This window comes from Acromyrmex echinatior, chromosome 3 (genome assembly GCF_024713525.1).
Source record: "Acromyrmex echinatior isolate Ae372 chromosome 3, ASM2471352v2, whole genome shotgun sequence".
NCBI lineage: Eukaryota > Metazoa > Arthropoda > Insecta > Hymenoptera > Formicidae > Acromyrmex > Acromyrmex echinatior.
In genome coordinates, this window is record NC_141854.1 from 22,905,678 (window position 1) to 22,918,762 (window position 13,085).

The 13,085-nt window shown below is 31.9% G+C and overlaps 1 protein-coding gene across 1 annotated transcript in view; it reads right to left on the minus strand.

Annotated features, from left to right (window-relative positions):
- LOC105143318 (terminal nucleotidyltransferase 5C) overlaps window positions 1–11,922 on the minus strand; it is a 140,247-nt gene extending 128,325 nt beyond the window's left edge. The window contains exon 1 of the mRNA XM_011051557.2: window positions 11,214–11,922. Coding sequence (XP_011049859.1) covers window positions 11,214–11,345 — 132 coding nt within the window. The 5' untranslated portion in view covers window positions 11,346–11,922. The remainder of the gene's footprint in view (window positions 1–11,213) is intronic.
- Between the last annotated feature and the right edge of the window lie 1,163 nt (window positions 11,923–13,085).

The window sequence follows — 13,085 nt, forward strand, 5'->3', positions numbered from 1 at the left end:
CTTCTCCCCTTGGAGTCTCTTTTTTAAAGAATATTTATAACAAAGTGTTAGATATTTTTTAAATATTTCCAAAATGCTTAATCACAACTTTGATATCTAAAAAATATTTTTTAATTTAAAAAACTTTTAAATATAATACATAAATTTCATTATATTATTCTTTTTTGTATTAATATCATTTTTAATAAAACGTTTAATTATACATTTAACTAATACTTTTTCCATGTAATGATTTAAATAATAATTTAATATCTTATAATAATCTTTTCATATTCAACCTTTAAAAAATTTCACTTGCGGCAATGATTCCTCCTTGAGAAATTTTTCGATTCAATACTATAATGTATCATACATCGCTATAATAAAACACAGTAAAAGTGGTAAATGTCATCTTACTCAGGCCTTGGTTTATTTAATTAAAAGATTTCCACGAAAATAAACTTAATACAACTTATTCTCTGATTATTAAACTTTTAACATTTAATGTTTAATCTTAAAAATCAATTGCGTAAACTGAACAGTTTTATTATTTCTCAATAAATCTTACAGACATACAGGGTTGGCCATATTCGACGGAAAGACCTTGAACCCTATTAAATGATTTTTAAAATGAACAGCAAAAAATGTTTTTTTTTCCCATTGATTGAAAAAAAAAAACATTTTTCCGTCGAATATGGCCAACCCTGTATTTTGATTATTGCAATTATTACATCTTTATTTATTGAAATTTTTTAAATGTATGACATACACATTTATAGAAAGTCTACTTATATAAAGCTCAATGATTTTAAATGTGTTGTAATCTATGTTATATATTAACTTGTCAAACATAAGAAACTCGAGAAGAAAAATATGTGTCAAAACAGCAAATGTATCCAGCTGTTATAGCAAATGAGAAAGAAAATTGAGATTTAGGGAATGTATGTGACATTCACACTTAAATATTAAAAAATAGTTTATTAAGATAAGTTGTTTTATAATTCATTTATTGAAATAACTGTTTTGTAATGAAAATAATTTATGGTGTTATGTATCGAATCAAGATAAGAAGAAATCAATATGTGTCTCACTATTTAAATAGTCTACAATATGTATTTAAAAATTTAAATTCTCATCAAATACGTAAATCTTTCAATCAAACAAACAACTTATTATCCTCCAAGAGATAATGCCGCTCGTGTGTACTCAATTGTCCAAAATACGATAAATGTTGAGTTATCAACGCTGTGCAATAACATCATAAAACATCATAAAACAAATTGTATAGCTGTGTCAAAATATATGCGTATATAGATTAATTTGTTAATTCAGAAACTTATTCCGACAAGTTAAGCTTATTCCATTTCCAAGCGTCGCGATATTTATGTCTTTTCGCGGAATAGAATCGTTGTTACTGCATTACCGTTCGCTGTGAAAATTACGAAAGCGAGAAAGAGTCACGGTTTTAACTGACTTTTGCAATAACGCGGGAACTTGAATAAAAACGAGCAAATAGACTTTTATCTTTTTGCATTGAATACATTTTCTTCGTAATTTGTTATTTCATATATATCAGACTTCACCTTTGTTATTTGAAAGTTAAGGAGATGTTATTAAAGAATTATAAGCAATGAAAAATGAATGATAAAGAGGGAAGAAAAAGTTTTCATAACAACATTTCAAGCCTCATCATTTTTATAGATTATTATCTCGATATTTATTTTTATACGAGTCAAATTTTCTTATTCGTTTATAAAAATATTACGGCAGAAACAAGCTATAATTTTAATAATCATATTAAAATTCAGAATCGAAAGGTTTTTTTTATTAAAATTGCAATTTCAAAAAATATTTCATTAATTGTAAATTAAATAATGCAAACAATTAATTGTAAAATAAATACTAAATTTCTTTAGAGTTATATTCCTTTACGAAAGAATGTGTTTATGAAATCTTTATTCTCTTCTGTTCGTCGCAATCTCGATATCGCGTATTTCATCAACATCGCATATTTCAACAACAAGTATATATATGGTTAAATATAAACATTTCACTGTTTTTGAAACACGTGTGGATAAGAGAACTCATAAAATTTGCTGAATAACAAAACTTACATATCTACATTGCTATAAATTCTTAAGAGCGATAACTTTCGATTCAAGAAGCTAACAATAAAAATCGAATCACGTTGAGCGTGTACTACCGTTAATTACAAGTTTCGATAAGAAGTCATTGTACCGGCCGATAATGGAAGCACGTAGACGGATGCATTGACGGTTCCTTTCGCGGTCTATCGATCGCTCCGCGCCTACGTCATCGCTGCAATCTAAATGTGCGAATCCACGAGTCACCTTTTGCGCGAGTCACAGCACGTATTGTATATCAAAGCCGGTTCAACCGGGTGTCTGGCGGGATTAATTATTATAGCAGGCGGTCCTGAAAACACATCTCGCCTTCACGACAAGCATTTTCGATTTATGACGTATGTACATATGTACATGCGATCCGTACGCATTAACCTTTCGGGACGAGAGCAAAATAGATGTAAGAAAGAATAAGACGCCGTTCGACTCTCTCGTTTTCACTTTCGTGATGCTATACATACAGGCGAGCGACCTTCTTCTGGTATTTCGGGTAAATAAGAGATGCCGCACTCGGATTGGCAACGCCAGAGGACCGTATACGTGTGTATGTAATATTCCGCCGCAGAATATTACAGAGTATACATACATACACAAGAATAACATCGGCAAAAAATACAAACGCCGACTTGAGCCGACGCGACGTCACGAAAACCTCCGTTGTAACTTTAGTCCCAGCCTCGAAATAAACTCAAAATAAACTATGTATCGACCAAACGTATCCTCGAACTTTCCATAAATAATGTACAATTTAATACCGACCAGGACATAAATTTAAAAAAAATCTCTCGCGTGTTTACGAGAGATTGAAATAGATACATGTAGATATTAGACATATTCGATTAAAATGATGTTTTTTTCTTTTTGAAAATATTTCAAGTTTCATTTCTATGTATCGTCGTCGTCTTGGAGTCTATTTGCGTTTCCAATCCGTCAAAATTTGTTCCTTGACGAATTCAAAACTTTTGAAAAATTCAAACAACTCAAAGATCTCAAGTCTTATTTCAACGAAAGAAAAAGAGATGAGTGGAAATTCGCTTTCCAAAAGAAGATATGAAATACGACGTGAATATAAATATCGATATCATTTATTTGACACCCATGTTATAAACTCGATTAGATTATGCTTATTATATTTAGAAATTATTGTATTTAGTTTATGCGAATCATTAACGAGATTCCAAGAAAGCTAAAATTAATCGTATTTTTTTCTTCGATATTTTTATTATCGGCGGCCAATGATATGAATTTCTTCAAGATCTATGTCACGATCGATCGTTAGTTGCGTTAATGTAGTTTTTCACTTATCTATACAGATAACTTTGCCTTATCTAAGCAAAAAAAAAAACGTTCGGCCTCTTATCGTTCGTGTATGGTGAATTAGCTGACACGCGAACCGCCAAGAAAATATACATTCAAGAAAGTTCGAAAGCTCGGTCTTTAATAACGTTGGCGACGACGATAATCTTATTTGTCGCGAAGTCGGTCGTCCACTTCTCTTCTCCGGCATCATCTCGCCATCTCCATTTATCGCGTGTGTGCTCTGCACGAATCGCGAAGATATTCAGTATTACATAATACGCGTAAACATGTTTGACACGTTTAAGCACGATTAAGGACACATTAAGGCATCGCTGCCTTAATCATCTACATACTTAAAGCCGAATATCGCGCAAAGATAGCATCGAAAATGACATCTCGGAGAAAAGCGTTTGCAAAATTAATGGAAATATAATGCGATTAATTTTGTTATAAAAATGCAAATCATATTTCAAGATCTATCAAGAATTATTATAATATATAGTATTATTCAGCCCACCGTTATCTTCCTTGCAACGCTACTTTTCTCAGAGAGAAATGGTTTATTATCTCGAGAGCAGTTGTACCGATAACATTTTTCAATCAAAATACTATGTAAGCAACTCTAATACGTTTTATCACGCTGTGGCCTGACGTTCAATCGATAACTGTGCCATTGCTCTGAGAGCAATCTCGTTGTTCGGAGATGCAGAAGGCGAGAACGTGACGTCATTCTAGACACAAATGATCGTTTGAAGAATGAAGGAGTGAACGATGCGTGGGTGTACGATACAAGAGTATTAAAAAGCTCACGACGCTAGGTATGGCGACGGCGCGGCGACCATAAAATGAGATAAAACACTTTGAAAAGTATTCATATGAAGAGAAAGAAACTCGTAGGTACAAGAGTAGTGGTTTTCTTGAGCTATAAAGTTTCGGTATAACTTCATAAGTTATTCCGAACTTTGATTGAAAACGAGTTTTCAACAAGTGACTGATCTTATACTTCTTTGTAATCATATATCGATAGATATTATTGAATTTTCTTTCCTTTTCTCCGTTAAATCTTCTTATATTAAACTTTTTTTAATATTCTGATATTAATTTTGCAACACATGATAAATCTAATTTTAGGCAGATTTTAGACAAAAATTGCTGTGAAAAAAATGGTTTGCCTTTTAATGGAAATAGATTTTCAATGCCAGTTGTGAGATGTTAATAATCTTAACACTTAAAATTATTATTAAAAATTAAATATTTCAAATATCTGATTCTTTATCAAACTTTTGACGATCTGTTATCTGTAATAAACACGTAGTGATACGTCTTTTTTTTTATTCAATGTTTGCGATTATTAAATTAATTTGTGTGCCTAAATTATTAAAAATTGATAACTCGTCAATTTAAATCACTAATACAAATTCAAAAAATATGTTAATGATATCATTGATTACTTTCTTTCTCACTATAATACGTAAGTAAATAATTATCTTATCGCGTGACCCTTTCGACCATGGAAATTATTTCTACCATATGCGCATCGATGATATATATGATAAAATTTCCAGAGCATTTAAAAGTCGTGATATTAATGTCATTCGTATTTTGATGATTCATAATGTTGAATGACATTTTTATTGTGAACTTATCTTTACGCTACAGTATGGAAAGTAACGGATGGAATAAAAACTGTAAGATGACATTATTATGTAATTTTGTACTTGGAAAATTTTTGAAAAATATAATTCTCTTTATGCAACGATACATTTCCACGTCTACGTAAAGAAAAAATCAAGAAAGGAATATGAGTGATATTCGTTACGTAAATTCAGTCGAAAACCATTTATGCTTCGTATACACATATATGTATCTATATCTGAAACTGGGTTTAAATTTTGCTTAAATTTTAAATTTCATTTGAGGTAATATAATATTAATTGATACAATAAATATAATTAGAATAAGAGAGAGCATTTGTGCAAAGTTTCACTAACTTAGGAAAACTTTGCTGCAGACAGAATGGAATATATATTAGGTGTTGGAATTAATTCGTAGCGTTTTACAAGTGATGGGAAGTACTTTCATTAATGTATTTTTTAATGCTTATGTGAAATAAATAACATTCTTTCATTAAAAACGCTACGAATTAATTCCAACACCTAATATATAAATTATATTAATATAATATATGTATATGATATTAATTATAATTATACTTAAGACACATCTTAAGCAAAATTAAAATTGTTTCTTTATTTGAATGTATGTGCGTGCGTGCGTGCGTGCGTACGTGTGTATGTGTGTGTATATTTTTTGCATTAAATTACATATTTATTAGTAATTAATATTTTTATTATATATTTTTTATATTATATTAGGTGCGCAACTAAGTTCTCGCTGTTATTTTGATGAAAATGCAACTTTATTGTGAAAAAATGGTTACAAATGAATCATTGAAAGTATTGCCCATCGCTAGCTACTACTTTTTCCCATCTTTCTGGCAGAGCTCATATACCATCACGATAAAACTGTTCACTTACTGCTGGAGCCATCTGTTGATAAACAGCGGGAACTTAGTTGCGCACCTAATATATAATTTTCTATTATATTTATATAAAATAGAAATACAAAGGACAAATATATAAAGACATACGTATATATATATATATATGCAATTTAAAATATTAATATAAAGTATCTTGCAACAAAGTAGACAATACCGTGCGGCGAGACACGTGATCAATCTCACCTTTCATTGAAATTGTGGCCAGTAAATTAATACATACTGGGACACTGATTAGCCAACTCCACCGTCGATCGTTGCCGATCGCAAACACCCGTTATGCTAATTTAATAATTGTCGTTCCTTATAAATTCTGCCCTTTCCATTCGCTTCCCTTCTCGCCGCGGCGACGTGATCGAATCGGAGTGCAGTTGCGTTCAGTACACGCGGCGCACGCACTTAAGCGGAAAAACAGCGTTTAAATGAGAACGCTCTTTATCAACGCCTACGATCAAGCAAATATCGCGAAAACGAATCATTCTGCGATATTTTACGGTATTTCGTCACAAACAAAGTAAATCTCGTCAAAATGTTTCACGGAAGTGCTGTAGTATCTCCGTCATCAAATGTTTTATGAAAAATCCGATAATGGATTACTACATATATAGAGACCTTATGGCCAATATTCATAGACGATTCCCATTTTTAAGACTATCTTAAGTGCAATCTTAGGATGTTATGAACTAATCAGATAGCATTAACATCTTAAGATACTTTACTTTTATTACTTAAGACAGTCTTAAAATAAGAAGCGATCACGAATATTAGCCTATAACAGAGTCCGGTCACGAACAATTTTGTCAAAACAAGAGTGAGAAAGAAAGGTATATATATATATATATATATATATATTTTTATATTAAGAGTTGTCACAGAAAATGAATTTTAAAATTCCCTGACTTTTCCAGGTTTTTCAGATAAAAATGGAAAATTTCCATGACCAATATAAAATATGCAAAAATTTTAACATAATAAAATATTTAAAAAATTTTTACATTTAGAATCAAGAATTGTAAGAAAGCTAACTTATATTATTCAAAACATAAAAGAAGTTTAGTAGCATAATAAGATTTTAGAGGCAAATTTAAGTTGATAAAAAATAAAAAATTAGTATTGGGAAAAAGAATGTGAAGTTATGACAAAAAAAAGCGATCAAATACAATTATTGAATAAAATATAAATTTTTATTATTTTTCAAAAATCGTTTAAAATGCACGAGTTTTGAACGTATTTGACTGTAATAAACATCAGATATGATATTTAAAAAATTATAAAAATTATTTGGAATAAGAGCAGTTAATGGAATTATAAACAAAGTTAAAAATTCCAGTCTTTTATATTTTCCCCTAACTTTTCTCGGTTTTCTATGACTAATTTCAATTTATTTGACTTTTTCCAGTTTTCCAGATCTGTGACAATCCTTATATCCCTTGTACTTTTATTCTTTTGATATATCTTTATATATCTTATTCTAATTTATACTATCTTCATTATACAATGTTAGATTTCAAAGAAGCAATGATATATAATCCAATCTCAATAAGTTAAATAACATTTTATTATTTTTAACTTCCATCTATGTCAAAATGTAAACTAATCCATTTCTGTGGTTAATTTCAAAGTAAACATCGTTCATATTAACGTATGTATTTAGTAAATAAATCGTATACATTAGTAAGTAAACAAATTTGAGTCAAATTTAATACATTTTTCTTGAGTTAAATTGTTTGACTTCATTGTTTTAATCAAATTAACGACAAATTTAATTATCGTTTTAGTTTTAACGATATATTTAGTAAGAACAGTGACGATCTATGGATTAAAAATAATTCAAATTAAATATAATTTAACATTATGAATTTAACAGTATAATTTACTGAAGTTGATAAAAATGATAATCAAAAGTTTCTCATCTCGCCGGACTCTGATATAAATCTGTAGTGTTAAATTTAACCATGGGAATAAAATGTATAAATATGAACAATTCTACTAAATTAGATCAGTTTCGATTCGCAATCGAGCAATTAACTTGACCAAAGAAATTAGAAAGGTGATCTCGAGATTGCTCAAGTCCGCGCAATTTCTAGATAGATTCTTCGATTTCACTTATCTAATCGCTGTTATCGTTCACATACACAAATTCGCTTCTATGTGATACATATTTCGATTTGATAATATGGCAAAAAAAGTGTTCATCCTCGAAGGCTGCAATCTCGGAAGTAGCGCAAGATGATTCATTTATAAAAAGATTGATTAACATATCATGTGTGTGATTATACATAATAAATCACACAGCAACGCAAATGTATACACAGAAAATACCATCTCCGTAATCTGCAAATTCTTTAATTTTAAAGTGGATCTTCTTTTACGTGATAATATCGAAGGAAGATTATTTTACAATATTTAAATTAATTTTCGCAATTTTCATTCTAATCTATTGATAGTTTTAATCTAACATGTTGAAGATCGTTTAAAATTAACTGATAAATAAAAGGTTATATATTATAAATCCTGAAAATTATCATATATTATATTAAGCTCTTAAAAAAGTTTTATTTAATTCTTTCCTTTCAAAAATTCTTTTAAAAAAACAATTCAATTTTAAACAATGGGACGAAGTTTTTACAAAGTAAATTAAGATGCAATAAAAGATATTATAACAATATAATTATTCTGAATTATTCATTTTTAAATATATCTACATTCATTTTAAATATCACTATATTATTTTATTTTATAATTATATATCATGATTTTTGAGAGAGAAATTCAATGTTCAATTTATCATAATAATTTTCATAAAAAAAAGTATTAAATAGGATAATAAAAATAAAATTAAAATATTTCTTGTTATTAAACTGGCTCTGCATATTCATTATATGTGCAATATTTAAATAAAAAGATACTAAATATTTCGTGTTTCTAATTTACGATTTGCATCCAAATTTTGTTTTTCTACACTATCTTTTCTACACAGATCATTCATTCGTTTTTTCTTATAATAGATTTTTTTTCTGATTCAAATTGGAGTTGCAATATACAGGATGTCCCCTAATTATTGACACAGCGCTCGTATGCGAACTAAACCGAGAAACTGAATCGAAGAGTTCTCCATTTTATAATTCTCGCAAGTTATATATAATGAAATATTATATTTCTAAAGATTGCCGGTAAAATAAACAAATGAAATAAACGTATAAACAACTTTAAGATACCTTTCATAATTTTTTAGGAAATATCTTAAAGATGTTTTTTCAAGAACTTTTATTAAAGATATCTTAAATTATTGTCTTATGCGTCAACACTCTGCTCGTTGAGTAATTAAAAAAAAAAAAAAAATGGCGAAAAAAAATTACAAAGTAGAAGTTAGTTAGTAGAAGATTTTTTGACTCAGTTTAGTCATCTTGTATACAAGCGCTAATATATCAATAATTAAGAGGATCACTGTATATACTTTGAATTAATTTGAGAATCATTCCAGACATAAATAAAAGAAGCTTTTATTCTCGTTTAATAGTGCAGATTATAAAAAATTAAAAATAAATTAATCAATACAAGGACTCTTGATGTCAAATTAACAATATAAATAGAATAAACAGAAAGGACATGTAAGAGTCGGTTATAAACTTCACATAAATAACAAATTAAAAAAGTTAAGATATAAAAATAGATTTTTTTTTATTGAAGTAACGATTTTGCTTCTATTTTGTATTATATTACAGATTAATTATATTCATCATGTTTGCATTCTTATCAGATTATCGAATTTATCAACAATCAATCTTTCGATCGTTTGCGAGCAATTTCGTATACTCTGTGAAGCTCATCGGGCATCACACAATACATGTATATTTTTTCTATCTCTTTATCATTATAGGTATTCGATGTACAATACTTATGCTCTCTTATGACATCTGAAGATGACTCAAACTAGCGGCCAAAACATGTTATGTTATGATTATTGTTCTAATTTAATTAAATTACAGTCGCTTTATATACATATTTTATCTTTTTTAACTTGTTATTTGAGCGAACTTTATAGTCGACTCTTATATACTCTTTCTATTACTTATATTGTTAATATAAAAAAATAAAAAAATATTCAGAAACATTCGGAAGAAATTGTTAGATCTTTTTTCGATTATATTAATTCACTTGTGTGAGATAACAGTCCCAATTTAAATAATTGAGACGAGAAAAAAATTAATTGCCATTACAAATTACGTAGAATCTGTCAAAGTATGCTATTCGTCAGCCTATTATTTTGTTAAGGAGAATTACAATCGCATTAAAAAATCGGATCAATTAGATCAATATTCATAATCGATTTTTATATTTGAGATTGTCTTAAGATATCATAAGTCAATCAGAGAACTGTAACATCTTAAGACATTACTTAAGATGATTTTGAAATAAGATCCGACTATATGAATACCGCCATTATGAATACCAGCCTTAGAACCCGATTACACCAAAATAAGATTATCTTTAACCTCAGTTCAACTTACTGTTTAATTCTAAGAATTAAAATCAGAGAACTGTAACATCTTAAGACATTACTGATAATCTTGAAATAAGGATCGACTATGAATACCGCCTTTATGAATACCATTAGCTTTAGACCCAATTTCAAAATAAGATTATCTTTAATCTCAGTTTAACTTACTGTTTAACTTACCTTAATTCTAAGAATTAAAAAAAGATAAAGAATAAATTGAACCGGGATTAAGTTAATTTTACATTAGCGGAACCGGGCCTTAGACATCCGTCAATGTATTATGAGTGCCCGCACGTCTGCGTCAGTATAATAATATTTGTACTAAAGTCGATGTAGGACGCGACAGACACGCGAAGGACAGAGACGAGGTAAACAGAGTACGTGCGCACGTTGACGTTTCGTTTCGCGGTTCGCGGCTTTCAGATTAGCGCTTCGTAGTTCGTGTCGGAGCACACGAATCATCGTTCCGGGGCATGAGGAATCGATCGTGGATCGATCGTTCGCCGGCGCCGCGGGGTGTCGACCTCCACCGCAGTCTTCGGCCCGCGAGAGGGTTGAACGACTCCAGTCTGCCGTTGCCGAGTTCACCCCTTCTCAGTTCCACTCCCTCTCCCATCCGTCGGCTGGCGCGCCGCAAATGGGCCGAGAGGCGAGGTTCGCTCGCACATAGTCACATACGCGTCAAGTCGCGCCAACGACCCGCTCGAGCATTACATAATACACAGCTTACCTGCATCAGCGGTACTAGCGAGAGATCGACTGTTCTGGCGTATGGTCTCTTCCTGAAGATTTTCGTTTCATCTCCCGCGGTGACCTCAGCCTGCCCGGCTTCCGTTAGGTCGTTGCGAACTCCGTTCTCCATAGTCGCTTCCAGGATGATTCGTTTCCGTCGAACTCTTTTTCCTCGAATGATGATGACGAGACAAAGGCGAGAATTCCAACAATGGAAACAAGATTCTCCGGCTTGCGCTCCGATCAACCCGGATCGATTTGCCGGCGCGGTGAATTGAGAGATCCGTAGAAGGCGACGGTGATAATCGCGTCGCGCGAGAAGGCGAGCGGACTTCCGAATTCGGTCGCGCACGCCGCAACGAGGAGGCGCCCGATTTTCAGCGGTGGCGGCGACGGCGCGGGTCGATCACGTGGGTCGTTTCGCGAGCGCGCAAACTGATGGGAGAGAACGTTAATTTGATTAATTGTAATGTGTTCTTCTGGTAAAACGGCAGATCGTCGCACAAGGACTATAGGGAGTATCGCACGCGTGACACACGAAGAAACGGCGCGACGGCACAAACACGCGCGCGAGCGCAGACACCTTCACGCTGTACTCCGCGACGATGCGAAGTTAGATACGATACGGCGCTGCAGCGATGATTAACGTGAACGTTAGATGCGAGATACTTATTATTTCGGCGTCTGAGATGCGGAAGATACGAACGACGTGAGACAATGCGAGGCGAACGACGGGGTTCGGCACTGCGAGAATCTCGTCGCCTCGGTCGGTCCCGGCTCACCGTCGTCGCCCCACCCGAACCGAGCCGAATGCCGAGTAACAGCCTCCCCCGGCCCTCTTCGTCTTCCTCGCCTTCCCCGCGCCACCCTCGCGCCTGTCCGTCTGCCCGAAATCACCCGAGAGAGCTTCCGCCGCCGTCGCGTCGCGGTGTTGATCGTCTACATTCGCGATGTCATGCCTGTTGGGCTGTTGTCTGATAGCCTAGCGAAGTTCGACGACGACCAGGCGCGACGACCGGCGACGAGGAAAATTGTTAGCTCCGCTCGCCAACCGTAATTAGCCAACGCTGGCGCGAACGTGAGACGTTTCTTACGGCTCGCCAACTGTCTCTAATATCCATTTCTATCAATGTAGATTAACGTTAATCTTGGTTCAACTTAATTTTCATCTTTCTCTAATTCTTAGAACTAGAAAAAAATGAAGAATTTGTTGAGCCAAGATTAAAATTAAACTACATTGGTAGAAACGGGCATTGATCCTCACGGATTGCGTTCATAAAGCGGCGCGCGACGTTTACAGTGAAATTTTAAGGCATTAAACTAAGGCTTAAGCCTTAAGCCGTAAGAAATTAACCAATCACTGCCGAATGTGAGAAGAATAATAAAATTGACTATAATTGGTCAATTTCTTACGGCTTTCGGTTTAAACCTTTACGTATTGAAATCTCATTGTAGACGCCGTTTAATTGTATAGAATTAATTTATGTTTTATTTTATATTAAAAACATATAATAAATATGATAAATTATTATGTATGTAATATATAATTTATAAATTATTATAATATATTGAATATAATATTTAATATATCATAATATATAATATATACATAAAAACGCGTCATTAAAAAAAAATAGTTTACATATTTGCCATAATCTCATAAACTTAGTTTTGGAAAAAATTTTGATTATTTAATTATTAATAATATCTTTCTTAATTTAAATTAAGAAAATGATAAATACAATAATCAGATACAAATTACGAGAAATCTTAAAAATTAGATTTACAAAAGAAACAAATAAATTTTTTATATGCTCATATATGAGAATTTTATTTTATTTCCTTATTCATGAATAGCTCAGATAAATTT